This window comes from Marmota marmota, unplaced genomic scaffold (genome assembly GCF_001458135.2).
Source record: "Marmota marmota marmota unplaced genomic scaffold, marMar, whole genome shotgun sequence".
NCBI lineage: Eukaryota > Metazoa > Chordata > Mammalia > Rodentia > Sciuridae > Marmota > Marmota marmota.
In genome coordinates this window covers 9,748,339-9,767,760 of record NW_026000229.1, presented here as the reverse complement: position 1 = coordinate 9,767,760, position 19,422 = coordinate 9,748,339, and the positions used below count along the sequence as shown (strand labels likewise).

Genomic DNA, 19,422 nt, shown 5'->3' with positions numbered 1-19,422 from the left:
CTTGACTTTTCCACTCCTAAATGTCACCTAATTTCCTTGGGATGTGACTTCTTCCTCCATCTTCGGTGCCAGCACATAGCATTTTTAAATTTCTTACCTCCATTTTTGCCTCCATCTTCCACTTCAGTGTGAATAATTAAAGTAACTTGGATCACATAGAACAATCTCCTTATTTCACAGTCAGCTGATAACCAACCTTAATTCTGTCTGCAATATTAATTTTCTCTTGCCACATGTAACATAACATCATCATAGTTTCTACGTACTAGGATGTGAACATTTTGGGGGGATGAACAATATTCTGCCTACTACAATGTCTACTAGCAGTGTGCTTTGGTGAATCTGCTTTCTCCCAATAGTAACTGTCAAGTGCCGGCAGAGTAAAGGCTACTGCAAATGTAAGATCACAAATTTCTTCAGTTCTTGTTATTCTCAGCAGTTCTGTGTTCCTTCTAAGACGTAACTTTTGAACATTGTCTGGCTTTTCTCATCCCACTGTTTGTCTTGAACTTGGCACTCTTGGATTTTACTGTCCCTGAAACCACCATTTAATCTTTTTAGCATTATGTTCTGCCAAATCTATACTCAACCTTGCCTCTATGCCTCTTCCAGTACACGTGCTTGACAGTAAGTATACAAAGACCAATGCAAAAGATTCCTTTTTCCCTAGAAAGGGAGACTGACCTGTAAATAAATACTTGGTTAAAAAAGGCAATAATTCAGAACTTACCTTGACTGTCTTTATCCATGTATAACCTGTTCTGTTTCTGAATGCAACCTGGCCTAGTCCTTTATTGAAATATATGGTATGTTGCCATTACCCAGAAATTCCACACCTTATCAGTTTGTCGTTTGAAATGTTATTTATTTAATTTGATGCTGGGGATTGAACCCAGTGCCTTGCATATGCTAAGTATGCACTTTGCCATGAGCTATACCCCTAGTCCTTTAGACGTTACTTTTACAAGATGTCAGCCCTGGTGTGGTTCATTTTGTTGACTATTGACCCTTCCTTTCAGCTGGATTTAAGAAACGCCTTGCCTTCCAAAGCGGTCAGTTAGTTTTTAGGAAAAAAGGAAAGCACAGACCTTTGTGAATAAGGAGTCTTGTTAGAAAATATGAGCAGTTATTAGAAAAATTTAAAAAATGATGATTGAAAATGGAGCTTTGCAGCTTTGTGAGTATTTTATAGTCACCACAGATTCCGCCCCCCCCCCTCCAGGGAATGCTGGAATATTTCCTTTTCTTGCACAGGTTAGTTTATGACAGGGTAAAAATGTTTATTTTGTGAATATATAGCCTGAAGGAATACTTGAAATCATTGTCATTCTTGATAAACGGGTGTGTGTGCAGTGGTGGTGGGGTAGTACAGAATAGGAAACAATAAAGAAGAACCTCCTTAGCAGAACCTGTTCTTGAGCCTTGAAGTCCCAGTAAATAAAGATGCATATTAGAATAAAAGATTGTTTAGTGCAATAGATCAGGCTTTTCGTGATTTCACCTTATCTGCCATTTTTTGAATATCATCCTTGCAAAGCAAAATAATGATACTTCTTGTAAAAATTTTTCTTTTGTCTCTATGAGGGTTTTTCTTTTGCTTTAAATATTTTTTCTTTCAAATACATTCATATTTCAATACCTACCTTTAAAGTTTCTTCCTTGAATCCTTTCCTGTGAGTAGGTCTCAGAATTTTGTACAGACTTTTTTAAAAAGCTCTTATTATTACTTATATTTCCACTATGGATAGACTCTAAATTCCTTGAGGGTAAGACCAATATACTGGTTTTGGTATTCTCATTGATAAGCACATTTCCCGGAACAGCTAATAAATGTTATTAAATAGACAAGAATGAATGAACTGACTTTCTTCCTTTCTGGTCTTATGCATGGTATCACTGAACTGTATCTTGAATCCTGAATTGATAAAAATAATATGAGTATTACCTCTATTTTTTCTTTTATGAATAATTCACATTTCTCTTGCTGACTTCCCTGAATTAGCTCTTCTTTCATTCTCTAACATACTTTGTTTTTTTCTCTTCATCAGTTATTTCAAGGAATTTTAGTCATCATGACTGTTCAAATGACATTTTTACTGTTTTAAGGGTAAGGAAATTGAGACTTAGAGGAATTAAATTGCCCAAGTTTTCATAAATGGGATCAGAACTCAGCATTTTATGTCACTACATTAAAACAAATATATGGGATGGGCATGATGGTGCATGCCTGTAATTCCAATTATCCCAGCAGTTTGGGAGGCTGAGGCAGGAAGATCTGAGTTCAAAGCCAGCTTCATCAATGGTGAGGCGCTAAGCAACTCAGTGAGACCCTAAATAAAATACAAAATAGGGCTAGGGATGTGGCTCAGTGGTCTAGTGTCCCTGAGTTCAATCCCTGTTAAACACTCCTCCCCCCAAACAAAACAAAACAAAAACAAATGGATAAAAGGTCCATTTAGGTATTTCATTGTATGTATGTTTTACATCCCTAGAAAATGAATCCTAAAAGTTTTCCTCCTGTGTATTGTACTTGTGTTTCTTTGTGGTCCATGATGCCAGCTGAGGTTATCAATATAATGAAACCAAACTGACAGATGGGAGCAGATTATTCTGCCATTTTTCTAGATCTTTAGCACATCAAATCTGGGGGCTGATCACTCTACACTTGTTTAAACTGTCTGTAAGTTTAGAACAGTTTTCCCAGCTCTTTGGTCTTCATGATTTCAAATTTGCCTATGTAACCATGCTTCATCATCAAATAAATCAGACGATGACTTTGGAGCGCTGCCTAATAAGCATCTGGCATTTTGCCTCTCTTTTTGGTATTGTTGATGCTCTTGAGAGTATCAACCAGGACATTCATTCGTAGTGTCATGGAAGCCTAAAAGATGGTGGAAAGGTGAAAACAAACGAATGTTACCATATTGCGTGCTGGGTATTTTCTGTTTACCTCTTCAGATGTACACTACCTTTTTCCGTTCTGCTCTGAGCTGTAGTACACTGACCTGAATAATGTTTATTATTGGGCTCTGACTTGTGACTTCACTACTATGACATATGAGTCCAAATAAATAATAAACAAAGAGTGGAATAGAGTCAGAGGTCTATTGCACACCTCATTTTAGATTTTACATCTTAAATGTTACCTTTCTAAAGAAAATTTTAAGCCAAAATTTCTATAATAACATTTATTATTTTCTAGCCCAGTGTAAACATGTGAAAGCACAAAGTTTTATATATAATTCCAATGTTTGAAGCTATGGAATGTATATTTTGTAAGATTTATTCATGATTTATGCATGAAATCACAAACTTAAACCAGTGGTTCACAGAGCCCAGCATTCTCTTTCTGATGGAAGCACCCCAAAATTTTGAAAGAATAGCATTGTGAAATTGTTATGCGTGCATTAGATAACAAATTATTATTATTTTTTTATGGTTCTGGGGGATCAAACCTAGTGCCTCACACATGCTAAACAAGGATCTTATCACTGAGCTATACTTCAGCCCACAAGTGCTTCTTTTAAAAGGGAGAAGAGCTGATTATGCTTATTTTGCTCAATAATAAGAATATAGTTCTTAAGTGAAGTTCTCAGATGAGTTTATTTACCGATACCATTTAACATCAAATTTAAGAAAATATGTTTACCTTTAAACTAACTGTTTATCACCTCAGTTCTTATGCAGGTGAAAATTTAAGGAGAGCTTCAGATAATTTGACATTTAATCACGAAATAGTCCTTAGAAAAGAAAGGTTGTGCTTGGTGGAGCCTGCCTATAATTTCAGCAAATTGACAGGCTAGTCAGGAGAAACATGAGTTTTGAGGCCTGCCTTGGCAACTGAGTGAGACCCTGTCTAAAAATTAGAGGAGCTGGTGATGTAGCTAGTGTTAGAGTGCCCCTGAGTTCAATTCCCAATAGTGTATGAAGAAGAGAGAGCATACATAATTTCACTCACTGCTTTGTTATTATTTTTGCACAGTACTGGGGATGGAATCCAGGGCATTGTCACACATGCTAGGCAAGTGCTCTACCACTAAGCTACATCCCTAGCCCTTTTTAAAATTCTGTTTTGAAACAGGGTCTTTCTAAGTTACTAACGCTGGCCTCCAATTTGCTGTACATGTGCCTCAGACTCTTGAGTAGCTGAGATTACAGGCTTGTGCCACCATGGATGGCCTGTTGGTTACTGCATTTTTAAATGTAGTGGTTCCACCTCACTGGCTCCTAAAAGTTTTTGTCTGCTTTTTAAATTATTTTATCACATATTTCATTAGTGTAGTTATAGCTGGGTCTTTGGGATATATGACAGTGTCTGAAGCTTTTTTTTTAATGTTATGTACTATCCAATTAAAGCCAAAGTTGTGAGAATGGAACTTAAAATCATAAAAATAGTCTAGTCACTCTTAGAAATAAAAATATAACATTTAAGTAATAGTCGAAGAATTACAAATGACAGTAAACTTGCTTAATGTTACTGGGTTCATATCAGAATGAACACAATTTTTGATTTACATATTCAGAATAACAAGGTTGGAAGAAGGGTTATCCAGGCCATTTGTTAAGTACCACTTCTTCCCTTTTGGTGATCCCTGAGCTTGCTTTTTAAAAAATTTTTTTTTAGATGTTGATGAACTTTGTTTTTTTCATTTACTTATATACTGTGCTGAGAATGGAACCCAGTACCTCACACATGCTAGGCAAGCGCTCTGTCACTGGGCTACAACCCCAGCCCCCTGAGCTTATTCTTAAACCTCCATGATGCCTAAACCCTCCACATGCTCTTCTAGACATCAGCACATTTTATATTTGAGCAGCTGCATGTACTAATATCAATCTACCTGTACTTTTTAACTTGAGCCTACTTGGTTCTAACCCTTATTATAGCCTTTCTATAATTTTAAAGACTTATTTAACATATTGGAGACTACCAATACATTAACCTATATCCTGATAACACTTTTTTTTTGGTAGGCAGAATCCAGAATAAAGCTTTTACTTTTATACTAAGAGATTGTTTGTTAGGAAGATTTTCTGCATTGGTATTTTGGAATCAGACCTCTACATGTCTACTCAAGCATAGTTACACAGGGTAAAATGCCACAGCAGCACATAGGCACTTTGTTCAGTTAAATGCCAGCCAAAAGAAAGGGAGATTTGTTTTTTTATACCCTTATTGCAGATATTGGTGGGTTTTGCAATTAAGAAAAGAACAAATTGCCCTGCCCTACTGGGGATTGAATTAAGGTTTCTCTATCACTGAGTTATATCCCTAGCCCCTTTAAAAAATATTTAATTTTGAGACCAGGCCTCTCCTAAGTTGTCCAGGCTGGCCTTGAACAATCCTTTTACCTCAGCCTCCTGAGTTGCTGGACTTGTGTGTATCACCTGCCAGACAAGTCATTCATCTTGATATTACTGTATTAATAGTTTTGAAGTTTTAAACTGTGTACTTCTCTTTCCATTTATAAGAATAAAAGCAGTTGTGAAACAATGTTAACTAGGGAGCTCTGAATAAAACGTCTTCTACTATCTTAAGGTTCTATTATTTTAAAGTTCTGGGTAGTTTAAATGAAGAATATTGAAACTGCAGTGCAAACTTACCTTTGTGAATCAGCCTTGTGTGTGTGTGTGTGTGTGTGTGTGTAATAAAAATAGAGAGGTAAGTTGAATGCTGAGGCCAATGTGACTGAACTCTCCTCCATAACCTCTGATTTAAAAAAACAACAAAACCTGAAAGTTCTCTTAGTGTGGTAAGATAAACCCTTGATCAACTTCTTTCGAGATTTAATTTTTTTTATTACTGTACCAAGTGTATTAAATTGGCTGAAAATTTAGGAAATGTAAAAGAAAAAAAATCTACCTTTAAATATCTCTCCCTTAGAGGCAACCAGTATGATTTGTTATTATATTTTGGTGCTGGGTATTGAACCTAGGGCCTCATGCATGTTAAGCATGTGCTTTCCTGCTGAGCTACTCTTCTAACCAAATAGTATTATTAATGTCATAGTTCTTTTTTTTTTTTTTAATGTGGTTCTAGGGCTTGAATCCAGTACCTTCTACCACTGAGCTATATATAGCCCTGGTCTTTTAAATTTTGATAAAAGATCCCCAGAGTTGCCTAGGTGGCCTTGAATATGTGGTTCTCCTGCATCAGCCTTCTGGGGACCTGGCTTTTACAGATGTGCACCCAGCCAAACTCTTTAAAAATATTATTTATTTATTTATTTATTTATTAAAATATTTTATTTTATTTTATTAGTTTTCGGCGGACACAACATCTTTGTTTGTGTGTGGTGCTGAGGATCGAACCCGGGCCGCACACATGCCATGCGAGCGCGCTACCTCTTGAGCCACATCCCCAGCCCCATATTTATTTATTTTTATGTGGTGCTGAGGATCGAACTCAGTGCCTCATGCATGCTAGGCTAGCACTCTACCACTGAGCACAAACCTCAGCCTCCTGATTTTTTATTCTTGTAAGATCCCCAATATTGTGTTACTATTATTTTCTGAATTTCTGAGGTGAATGAGACCCTAAAACAACCCTTCGGTTTAATTTAGGAATAGTATGTAACTAATTTTTTTACCACGTAAAATTGAAAATACAGATATTGGATGACTAAGGCATGTATAAGTAAATTACAATAAAGTAATGCTTAATGATAGAAGTTTAAGGTTGGAAGGACTGACAAATCCTGGTAGAGTTGAAAGCTGGGTTTTGAAAAATGAATAGTTAGCTTACTAAGCAGACAAGGGAGGAGGAGGCATAGAATGTACAAAAGGCAGAAGCTGTTAGTGGTCTGGTGTGTTGAGTGAATAGTAAGGAATTGAATATTGTTTAGAGTACAGGAAATAGAATGGTCAGAGCAGGCACTATATGATCAGTTTTTGAAAGGCTTTTAGGGTTGTGCTGTTGAAATAAACCCTAGATAAACTCAACGGCTATGTGAAACAACTTTATAATTTTAAATTAGTATTTAGAACACACTGCTGGCATTATAGGAAATAAATGAGAAAACAGGTAAGACTAGAAAACCAGTAGAGTGGGGCTTAGTGGTAGAGTGCTTGCCTAGCACATGCGATGCCCTGGGTTCAATCCTCAGCACCACATAACAATAAATGAATAAAATAAAGGTATTGTGTTCATTTACAACTAAAAAAAAATTAACAAAAACAAAAGAAAACCAGGAGTGGTGAGAAGTCTGTTAGAATAATCAAGACAAGAAAAAGTGGTGAGATTAGCAAGGCTGAAATGGAGAGTTGAAGGAAATCATTCATAATATTAGGAGGTAAATCAGTGAGAAATGATGAATTAGTTTATCAGGAGACCATAATTTAGTTGGTTAAGCCATTGACATCATATAGACCTAAGTTTCTAGTTTTGTCAACTTGTATGACTTTGTTTCAACCTCTTTTTGAAACAGTTAACAAATTGTTGCCTTATCCGTAAAATGAGTATTATTGGTTTAGTTACAGCTTTAAGCAGCTTCCATGTAACTAATTTGCTGAATTAATAGTTGCTCTCTTCATTGTCTCATTAAAACAGACTTATTTGATATGTATGACAGACTCTCAGTTTGATGGCTTTCCCGATAAGTAAATGGGAAAATTAATTACAGTGTTATATTAGTCATATGAAATTTCCAGAATAGCTAAATCCATGGAGACAGAAAGGAGATTGATTGGCAGAGGCTGGGTGTGGGAGGGAGAGCTAATAAATACTTTAAAAAATTTTTTTTTTCTAGACAGGGTCTTGCTAAGTTGCTCAGGCTGGCCTTATATGCAGTTTCTTTTCAGGATGATGAAATATTCTAAAATTAATAGTTGATACAATTATGTCACAACTGTGAATATCAAAACCTCTGAATCACTTTATTAAGTATATCTCAATGTGGTTGTCATTATACCCACACAAGCACACATACAACACAGTGACTTTAAATTTCTTCAGTTGTCCAGTGTACTTTCTTTGTGGGAGTGTGCTGGGGATCAAACCTGGGGCTTTAGGCACACATTCTACCACTGAGCCACATCTCTAGCTCCAATGTCTTTTAATAGCTTTTCTTCTTTTACTCAAGTATCGTGCATTTCATTTTTGGTTATCATGTTTCTTCTCCTGCTCATGTTTTTGATGGGTTTTAATAATAAGAATGTATAAATGGTTAGATTTCTTGGAAATAGAAGGGGGAACATTTTTCCTTTTTAAAATGTAATATAGATCTAGTTTATTTTAGGTTTTTGCAAAATAAAATATTTGATTAAATTAAAATTGATTTTTGCCTGGGAACAAACTTGAAGATGGGTGAAATAGGCATTTGGGAGTAATGTCTGAGTGAAAATTTCTCTATCAAAGTATAATACTTAAGCTGTTGGCATTTTGAGATAATAAGGTTAAAAAAAACCTTAAGCTTCTTGAAGTATGTTTAATCTTTTGAATCAATTTGAAGTTACAGAATACTACATAGCTTTTAAAGTTACTGTTGATAATTTTCTCTATAAATATGGTACTATAGCATGGTAATTGGCATCAGTGGCACTATTATGTACGGTTTTAAGCCTCTGTAGTTACCTCTTTGTGGTGCTAGCAATTATCTGTATATAAGGCAAGAAAATGTAAAATGCTGAAAATTTTAGTTATTGATTCCAAGTATATCTTATTACAGTGACAGTAATATTACAGTAGAAATTTTCTACATGTAATAATTGTCATTTTAATTTTGGTATAGAAACTCTTCTGAAGATAGCCTGTTGTATATGGAAGAGCAGTCTATTTTGAAGAAACACTGTGGCATGGTTACAGAAGTGCCTACTATATCTGTTTAAGTGTCAGTGTTATTGAAAGTACTGGTCAATTATTTTGCATTCTATTTACAGTTACAGTGCTACTATTTTATTATACATTTAAGAAGGAAATATGTGATTAATAATAGATTATTTGGGTAGTCTGTGGGAGGGTTGCAGACATCAATTTCAGGAATTTTATTATAGAATATATATAGATATATTCTCTTGTAGTTTCCCCCACCCTTTTATATATCTTGATTTTTAATTTTTATCAAGTCTGTCTCTCTGGCCTTTGCCGCTGTGGCCCATTGATCTGTCCATCTGTCTGTTACAGTGCATATTGAGTACTTCCAGAAGTATGAATTCAGTGATGCAAAGGACAGGCGGGCTGCAGCAGCAAAGGTAGGACAGAATCATTCCAAAGACAAGTCATTAAAAGGACCATTATAAGCACACAAACTTGTATCATACACGTGTTGGCAGCAAGTACCTTGTTACTTAAAGGCACAATGTTTATTCTGTAAATCTTAATGGGAAAGACTGTTCTGTCATGATAAATTTAACAAATTTGTAAAGTGCACAGTTTTATTTATTTTGGGATGCTGGAGATCCAGACCAGGGCCTTATGTGTGCATACTAAGTGAGAACTCTACCCCTGAGCTATATCGCTAGCCCTATTATTTTTTTGAAACAGAAACCTACTTGGCATTTAAGCAACAAAGTAAAATTGGCCTTTGCCACTATCATTGTTTAAAACACTGAATAATAAAAAGATACTCAAATGATGGATATTAATGATATTAACTTGATTCATGCACCTGGTTGATTTTCAGAAACTATGGTGACAAAGGATCCCATTTTGTAAACAGTGGGAAGAGGAACCAGGAAAGGTTCATATTTATATGTTCATATTTATGTTAATATATATTTGTATGTTAATATTTGGCAGTACTGGGGCTTGAACCCAGAGCTTCACCTGTGCTAAGCAAGCACTCTCCAACCCTTTATATTCTTTTTTTTTAAAATGACAATACCTTTATTTTATTTATTTATTTTTATGTGGTGCTGAGGATTGAACCCAGCGCCTTGCACATGCCAGGCAAGTGCTCTATTGCTGAGCCCCAGCCCCAGCCCCATTTTATATTCTTGATTTTGGAATATTTTGATGAAAATTATCTAAATTTTCAAGGTGGTTCTTTAGATAACTTTTTTATAAGGAATTTTTAAGGATTTCTATTTAAATATTTGTACCATTTACTTAAATATTTGTGTCCATTTACTTGCTACATGATAGCAACTAACAATATCAATTCCCTGCTGCTGCTGCTTTTTTTCTTTAAAAAAAAAAAAACCTAGTTAAAATGGAAGAGCAATAGCATTTTTATATTCAATTCTAAAACCTCAATTACAAAGATTTAATTAAGAACTTCAGCTAGGACTAAGGGTGTAGCACAGTGGTAGAGTGCTTGCCTGGCATGTGCAAAGTCTTAGGTTGGGTCCCCAGCATTGCAAACAAAAAACTTAAGCTGTACGGTACAAAAAATTCAAAGAAAAAGAAATAAAATGAAAGGCTTATAAGGTTAATGTTAAGTTGCTCATATCATGCTTGTATTAATTGTAAAGTGAGGTACTAGAGAGATAGCTGAGTGATGCAGATTTTGGTGTAATTTTCTTTTGCTCTGTTATGCTTCTGAAAAGAGGCTGTGGTTTTTCTAGATAAGTTAATAATGTGCTACTCAAATGAGAAGGTGTAGAGTCAAGTCAAATTGTAAACCCTAAGATCTTAAATATCCACAGCCCAAATTCTGGCTCAGAAGACTGACGCTGGTGGTAGTTAATACTGCAATAAAGTCCAAATACTATGTTGAGGAAATCTAGTCTACTATTTCTTGAGTGTGGAAATGTATTTTGAAGTGAAGTTTCATGATATATTGCAGGAAGGGTATTTTGAATTAAGTATTAGAATAAGGTGTTTTAAAATGGCTTTTTTTTTTCTGGTCTTGGAAACCATTTTGGTTGTTAACTTTTTGCTTTATATTTGGTTCTTAGCATCTTCTTCTGAATGTATTTTTGGTATTTCTGGTGCACTAAACAGATCATAAGCCTCTTTTTAAAAATATTTTTATGGCATGGTAATATTAAAATAAATATTCATCATCTATAATTTCTTGAAAATTGTCAGGCCTAGCAGCCCAAATCCAGATAAATTCAAATAGTTCTACATTTTAAACAACTAAGCTCTAATCCTGGCACAGCCAGTGTTAACAAAAGTAACTTCTATATTGGTTGGTGATGCATACCTGTAATCTCAGCAGTTTGGGAGACTGAGACAGGAGGATCTCGAGTTCAATGCCAGCCTTGAAAACTAAGTGAGACTTTGTCTCAAAATAAATTTTTTTTAAAAGGGGGTTTGCGGCCAGGTGCAGTGATGCATGCCTGTAATTCCAGTGGCTTGAGACACAGAGGCACGAGGATTACAAGTTCAAAGCCAGCCTCAGCAAAAGCAAGGTGCTAAGCATCTCAATGAGACCCTGTCTCTAAATGAAATACAAAATAGGGCAAGGAATGTGGCTCAGTGGTCAAGTGCCCCTGAGATCAATCTCCAGTTACTTACTCCCCCCCCAAAAAAGGTGGGGGGTTGGGGGTAATGTGGCTCAGTGGTAAAGCACCATTCCCCAAGTACTGGGGAAATAAAGTAACTTCTGTTTTTCACTTTTCTTCAAAAATAAACGTTGAGCTGGGCTTGGTGGTGCATGCCTATAATTCCAGCCACTTGGGAGGCTGAGGCAGGAGGATCACAAGTTTGAGACCATTTTCAGCAATTTAGCTGAGGTGCTTTACCAGTGAGTGACATCCTAAGCAACTTAGACTCTCAAAAATAAAAAGGACTGGGGATGTGACTCAGTATCTAAGTACCCTTGGGTTCAACCCCCAATACCAAAATGAAGGGAAAGGAAAGGAAAAAGAAAAGGGTGCATGTTGGTGGTGACTTAAAACAAATTGGTTAACCTGTATTTATGGAAAGAAGAGGGTAAAGGTGACTAGATCTAAATTATCACTCAAGAGTGATTTGATTTTTTAAAAACCAGTTTTTAGTTGTGGACAGACACAATACCTTTCTTTTATTTTATGGGGTGCTGAGGATCAACTCCAGTGCCTTATACACTCTGCCACTGAGCCACAACCCCAGCCCTGATTTTTTAAAATAGTGTTTTCTTATGTCAATAAACTTTTAAATATAAAACTGAACTGTTTAATTTTAGAACAATATATTTTTTGCACATTCTCTCTTCTTACTCCACTTCCACTTTTATTAAGTGGGTATTTTTTTTTCTTTCACAGTATACTGTGGATTTGACAATATTATAGTATTTTCTAATGTGACCACATCAGATTATAATTTTCCCTGTTGTTGGACATTTAGTTCATTCTATATTATATCTCCTATTTCCTTTTCTTACAGTTTGTTTTCCAGAAACGTTGAGGGTTTATCTTTATACCAACAGTGTGTGAACTAGCATTTTTCTCTACACTCTTGGTGACAACTATTAAGAATATTCAGTAGGCTGGGGTTGTGTACCTCAGTGGTAGAGCACTTGCCTAGCACATGTGAGGCACTAGGTTTGATCCTCAGGCACCAGATAAAAATAAATAAAGGTATATGTTCATCTACAACTAAAAAAAATTAAAACAAAAAACAAAAAAATTCAAATTTTTATTCTGATAAAATATTATTTGGTAATTTTAATTTATGTAGTATCTTTTTATAACCTTTGTGTCTATTTTAATTTTTTTTCTTTTTTTGTATCGAGTATTGAACCCAGAGGTGCTTTACCAGTGAGTGACATACCCTAGCCCTTTTTACTTTTGTTTTTGAGAGAGGATCTCACTGAGTTGCTGAGGGCCTTGCTAAGTTGCTAGACTGGCCTCAAACTTGGCAGTCTTCCTGCCTCAGCCTCCGTAGTTGGCAGCAATAACAGGTATGGGTGGAGCTTTTTGTATCTTTCTTAATGTATCATTGTTATTGTAGCTATTTAATTTGTTCTTGAGGGGGGAAAAAGGAATACATGCATTTGACAACAAATGGAAAAGGTTATAGTTTCTAATAATCACATTATAGCCTTTCTATAGCTCCCTTTTCTTTAAAAAATATGTATATATTTTAGTGGTAGTTGGGCACAATACCTTTAATTTATTTTTATGTAGTGCTGAGGATCGAACCCAGGGACTAGCACGTCTAGGCTAGTGCTCTTCCGCTGAGCCACAACCCTAGCCCAATATAGCTCCTTTTTCCATTGGCTTTTGACATTCTCTTTCCTCCTTTTGACATTTTCCTCTTTGAAAATCCCTCTCAGCCTGAGCAATTTAATGAGGCTGTAAGCAACTTAATGAGACCCTGTCTCTAAATAAAGAAAATAAATGTGCTGGGGATGTTATGGGGCTCAGTGGTTGAATGAATGCCTCTGGGTTCAACCCCCAGTACCCCCCTGCCCCCCCAAAAAAAGGAAGAAGAAAAAGAAAGAAAAATCCCTCTTTATACTAACTCTACTCTTATCAAAATCCTTGCCTTACGATCATAATCCAGTCATAAATTTGCTCATTGCTTGATTCTTTTAAATGGCACCATTGAAGGTTTATAAATATTATTCAGGAATATTCCAAATAATATATTATAATCAGATTATTATTGATTATTATTTTTCTTGTCTCTCTCTCTCTCTCTGTGGGCCTTGCACCTGGTTGGAAAGTGCCCAACCACTGAACTACACCTTTGACCTTTGTTTTTGTTTGTTTTGAGGGGCAGGGGTACCAGGGATTGAACTCAGGGGCATTCAACCACTGAGCCACATCCCCATCTCAATTTTGAGTTTTATTAGAGACAGGATCTCACCAAATTACTTAGTACTTTTCTGTTGCTGAGGTTGGCTTTGAACTCGTGATCCTTCTGTCTCAGCTTCTCCAGCTGCCAGGATTACAGGTGTGTGCCACCACACCCGGCACCTTTGGCCTTCTTTGTTTTTAATAGATCTAGTATCAAATGCTTGGCATCAAGTATTTGATTTATTTACAGTCCTTGGAGCCCTCCATTCTGCTCTTTAAATCATTGTAGCCTTCGCTCAAAACCTCTTACATATAGCTTTTAATCAAGGACTTTGTGTCATTATTCTATGATTTGTAGATCATTTTCTTGATTTAATCTTACTTGACTTCACTACATTCTTAATTTAATCCCCCAAAACTTTTCTTAGGATGTTAATTCATTGTGGCCTTGATAATGTGCTTACTTTTCCTTCAGATTTGATTGTGAGATTGGTTAGATGGGAAACTCTTGTTGGAATCTTTATGAAAAACATTTCCTTCTGTATTTACTGTTGATAATAAGACTGATAACAGTCTGGTTCTTCTTTGACTATTTAAAGTTTTAGTCTTTTTATCTTGGGTGTTTTGAAGATGTGTAAGGGTGGATCTTCTTTTACATTGTTCTGGGCCTTCAGTAGGCTCATTCCATGGAAAGACTTTTGTTCTTTTGAAGCTTTTTGAAGTTACTTTTGTTACTGCTTTAGTAGTTTCCTTCCCTCTTTTTTTTCCTTCTGTAGTTTCTTTTAGTTGAAAATTAAAAACAAAGATAGTGGTTTAGCTAAAAATGATGTAAAATTATGCAAGAAAATTAGGGAGAGGCGGGCACATGTAGAAGTGTTCAATCCTTTAGGTGGTGGTTTCTACAATGAAATTAAGAACTATGAGACTGGCATATTATTTTAGGAATAAAACAAATACTAGAAGAAACAAGGTAGAAGAGTTTAAAATGGTTACCTTAGAAAATTAGAAATCAGTAGTGACTCAGGTATGATAAAGAATAATTAAACCTTGTACTACTGTAAATATGTTTAATAAAATAATTTATAGCAGTGGTTTAGTTCAATCCCCAGCTGTATACAAATAATGATATCTTATTCTTTAAAATCCTCTCAGCAAATATACATAGGTGTGCTTTTATTGTTTGCTGGGGTTTTTTTTTTTTTTTTTTTTTTGGTACCAGAGATTGGAGGGGGCAGGTCTTAACCACTGAGCTATATCCCCAGCCCTTTTTATACTTTTATTTAGAGACGGTCTTATGTGTGCCACCATGCCTGGCTGTAGATGTGTTTTTAGTGAGCATGTGTAGGTCATTTGTTCCTTTGCCATGATTCTTTTTTTTTTTTTTTTTTTTTTAAATTTGTAGATGGACACAATACCTTTCTTTATTTTTATATGTGGTNAAAAAAAAAAAAAAAAAAAAAAACCCCAGCAAACAATAAAAGCACACCTATGTATATTTGCTGAGAGGATTTTAAAGAATAAGATATCATTATTTGTATACAGCTGGGGATTGAACTCAGTGCCTCACACATGCTAGGCAAGCACTCTACCACTGAGCCACAACCCAAGCCCCTTTTGCCATGATTCTTAATTATTGAGCTACGTATTTAAGAGTAACAGGCAAGCAAATGTACTGGTGATTTATGTGGTTTGTTATGACTTGGTTGTAAAACTTCAGGCATTCAGGAGTGTGATCAAAGTTGTGATCCTTCTGCCTCAGCCTCCCAAGTTACTGGGTTTACATGTGAGCACTACCATGCCTGGCTTATGATGCCCCCCCCCCCCCACTTTTTTTTTAATTAAGGATTTTTCTTAGAAAACAGTTTGTGAGAGTTTTATGAAATAAATACTATTATTTTTTACTTTTTATTTTTTGGTACTGGTGATTGAATCCAGGGCCTCCCACATACTGAGCAAGGACTCTCCCACTGAGTTGAGCTGTATCTCCAGTCCTTTTTATTTTGATCAGGCCTTACTGAATTGCCTAGGCTGTCTTGGACTTTGAGTCTTTCTGCCTCAGCCTCCCACATAGCTGGATTATGCACATGCCACCATGGAACCATGATTTTTAAATAATATCACTTATGTTTGTTCTTGTACAAAATTTAATGTACTATATTCATATCCATATAATATGAATAAGTAGAAATAATGAATTGCTAATCAGAATTTTACCATTATCCATAGCATTTTGAATTGCTATATGGGAAGGGAAGGATAATAGTAAAAAGATAAGATTTGAGAGTGCTGTTTCAGATACTTGTTAAAATTTGTTATTTAGAAGTCATTGGGGGCTGGGGGTGAAGGTACTTAGTAGAGTACATGCTTAGCAAGCTTGGGGCCCTGGGTTGTCCCCAGCATCACCAAAACAGGTAGTTGGGAATTTTGTATAGGGATTTCTTTTTTCCTTTTTTCTGTCCTTTGCAGTACGGCATATTGAACCCAGGCCCTTTCCCATGCTAGGCAAGCATTTTACCGCTACATCTTTTTATTTTATTTTTGAGATAGGGTCTTGTTGTGTTGCCTAGGCTGGCCTTGAAGTTTTAGTCCCCCTGCCTCCATAATCCCGAGTAGCTGAAATTACTGGGTGGGCCACCTTACCTGGTTTCTTTTAAAAATTTTTTTCTTAAGATCATTTACCTTCAGAGAAAGGTTAGCCACATACCATAGTTAAGAGTACTCAGTTCACATTACAGAACTAAATTTTGGACACCCAGTTCTAGATAGTTTGGAATGGAGGTATGTTGAAGTTACCCAAATGTTTTGCTTAGGTGTTTTCGTGGAACAATTTAAGTGTGCCACAGTAGGTAGGCATTAGAATGCTAATACTTTGGGTTTTACCCTTGGAACACAGAGGTGAGGTTGTGAATAATATCTCTCACAATTTTGAACCACAACAAAAAATAATAAAGTAGCATGGATTGGTCTGTATTTGTGGTTTAGATTAGCTTTATTTGGCCAAGGCAGTTTTGAATTGCAGTTAGTTGGTTTTTGGTCTTACCTTTAGTTCTTTAATCTTTTTGTCTACAGAACATCCTACTCCCACCTATCCCAAGGAATACCAGTTTTCTAACTGCAACCAGAAAATGTTGCCTGAATTGGGGCCTCATGTAATGGTATAAGTTTGAAATCAGGATTATATATGTTGGTGGTGACTTGATTTTTGATGCTAAAGCATTTTGCTATTTAAAATGTTGTTTGTTTTTCTAATGAAAAAAATGGAAGTTTTACCTTAGAAATTGCTTCTGTTGTTTATATAAATCACCCGTTACCCCTCCCCTTGGTGTGCAGTTAAATTTTTATTGAAAAAAATCATTATGCATTGTTACCATCTATCCTGCCACTTAGACATTTTATTAGACCTAGAGGTGACATTTTTATGACCTTTCAAATTTGGAGTGACATGGAAGGAAATAATTTCCATTGTAAAATGTATGTATAAAGACAGGTGATCTGTAAAACCATGAAGGCTTATTGGCTAGGTGCATTCATTTACAAGTTTTGGTGCACCTGGATTACTTTTGTAGTTCAAATGCATACTTTATCAAAATTTCAAATTTTCATGAATGTGCTCTACAGGATTACAGTTAATCAAACTTTGTCAGTGTTAATTTTTTTTTTTTTTTAAAGTATTCTCTAAGAGTAGTGCTAAAATAATCTGACAGGCATCTTCAAGGAGGAGATTTCCCAAGAGTATACTTTGAACCTTTCCCCCTTTTACCTTCCTTCTTCTGTGGGTTACTTAGAGGGACATATTCATAAGTGGTATTTGGGTGATTATCATTGTTTAGTTGTAAATGTTTTTTAAACATATGCTACCTTCAAGCCATCTGGAGATTGTGAGAATTGTACTACTTGGTAGGCTAGAACATAGTAGGTAGTAGGGCTTACTACTGAACAGTCTTCTTCAGTTTTCTGGGATATCAAGAGACTGTTGTGGTAAAGGTAGCAGCCAAATTTTTGTTTCAGTGTGTATATTTGTGTGTTTCTGAGGCATTTGTGTCTGTGGCAACTTCCTGATTTCCAGCATTTTAATCCTTGAAATATAATTATCTGCTGTATGCTCTTCAATTTAGTGGCTCCATATGTGGCTTACTGGAGGAGAGCTTCTTGTGATTTCAGTTTTGTAGTGTTCTGGTAGTCACTCCTGGAAGACTACATGTTTATAGACCTTTAGCCCTTCCAATAATTATGCTTCTAATTTGTTTTATTAACTTCCCTTTGCTCACAATATGTAGTTTCTGTTTCCATCACCAAATTTTGATTGATCCAAGTCACGAGCATCCTTTGATGAAATACTGCTCTTCCCTTTTGTAGGTGTACTGTTTGAACTTCAGATATATATTCAGCATTTATTCTGTGGTATGTCATTGACTAAGCATTGATACTCTCAATAATATTTTGCAGCCTTTTAATGACTTAATTTTAAAAAAATATTTATTTTTTACTTGTAGTTGGACACAATACCATTATTTGATTTACTTATTTTTATGTGATGCTGAGGATCGAACCCAGGGCCTTGCACATGCTAGGCGAGCACTCTATCGCTGAGCCACAACCTCAGTCCCAAGACTTAATAATTTCTTAGAAGGAAATTGAGTGTTTAATCATGATATTTCACTCCATAACCATTACAGATTTTATGCCAAATTGTTTTGCAAATAAGTGGGTTTATGACTATAGAAGTGCTCTCCCTCCCCATCTTTTATTTATTTTTTGTACATTTGTGCTGCATTAGTTAAAAACCTTTTGTTACTAAACTGTTTTTGGTCCAAGATTGGGATGCATGAAACACCCGAGACTTAATATTTTGGGTGAAGTGTGCAGTATCTGAGAAGAATTTGGAAACAATTTGTTACAGTATAACCAACTCCCAGAATGTTACTTCCTGTAGCCTACCATTTAGTGCTTCTCAAATTTTAAAGTGAATACAGATCACCTCAACATATTAGTCTGGTTGAAATGAAGTCAAGAAGTGTGGGTTGGGACCTAGGATTCTGCATTTCTAACATACTTTCAGGTAATTGCAATTGTATGAGCCACATTCTTCAGAAGCAAGGCCTGTACCATATAGTTATTTATTATATAGGTGATATTTTAAATTCCTATTTATAAGTTAAAAGCCTTCATCCCTCATCCAGTCCTCAGGAATGACGATTGCCAATGGTAGCTTTAATATATATCCTTCTAAACTCTTTCACTGACATTTATTTAATTTTCAGAAAAATAGATTTTATACACTGGTGTGTGATTTGCTTTTTCCATTCAGTGATATGAGGATGTCCTCCTACATCTGTGCATATGGATCTGGTTTTTTTAATGACTATAATTTCAAAAAACAGTCTCTTGGAAAAATTTGGAGATGGAAAAATGCTTTTCCGAATTAGTTGATGTGAAAATTCTTATGTATTTCTGTTAGGTATGTTTCCAGAATTTCTAGTTCCTAGTTCATATGCATTTAAAATTTTGATCATTTTTGCCAAACTACCCTCACAAAAGATTACTAAAGTTGTCCTTTCACTAATATATCACAACACATTATGACCCTTTCCCATACCTTTGTCACTGTATATATATCATTTGTGTCAGGGGTTTAAAATGTTCATTGTATTAAAGAGGTAGAATACTTTATATTTTTTCAGTTGAACTCTCAAAGTTAATCTGAAATAGAATTAAATATGCTAAAGACTTCACTCAGTTGAATTCTGTGAATTTGAATTACTTGTCTTTTATGGTTCACGTATTTTGCTTTTTTTTTTTTTTTTTTTTTTTTTT

The 19,422-nt window shown here is 35.4% G+C and overlaps 1 protein-coding gene across 1 annotated transcript in view; it reads left to right on the top strand.

Annotated features, from left to right (window-relative positions):
- Positions 1–2,770: 2,770 nt before the first annotated feature.
- Arih1 (ariadne RBR E3 ubiquitin protein ligase 1) overlaps positions 2,771–19,422 on the top strand; it is a 105,717-nt gene continuing 89,065 nt past the window's right edge. The window contains exons 1-2 of the mRNA XM_015480456.2: positions 2,771–2,843; positions 9,122–9,189. Of these exons, the coding sequence (XP_015335942.2) occupies positions 2,771–2,843; positions 9,122–9,189 (141 nt within the window). The remainder of the gene's footprint in view (positions 2,844–9,121; positions 9,190–19,422) is intronic.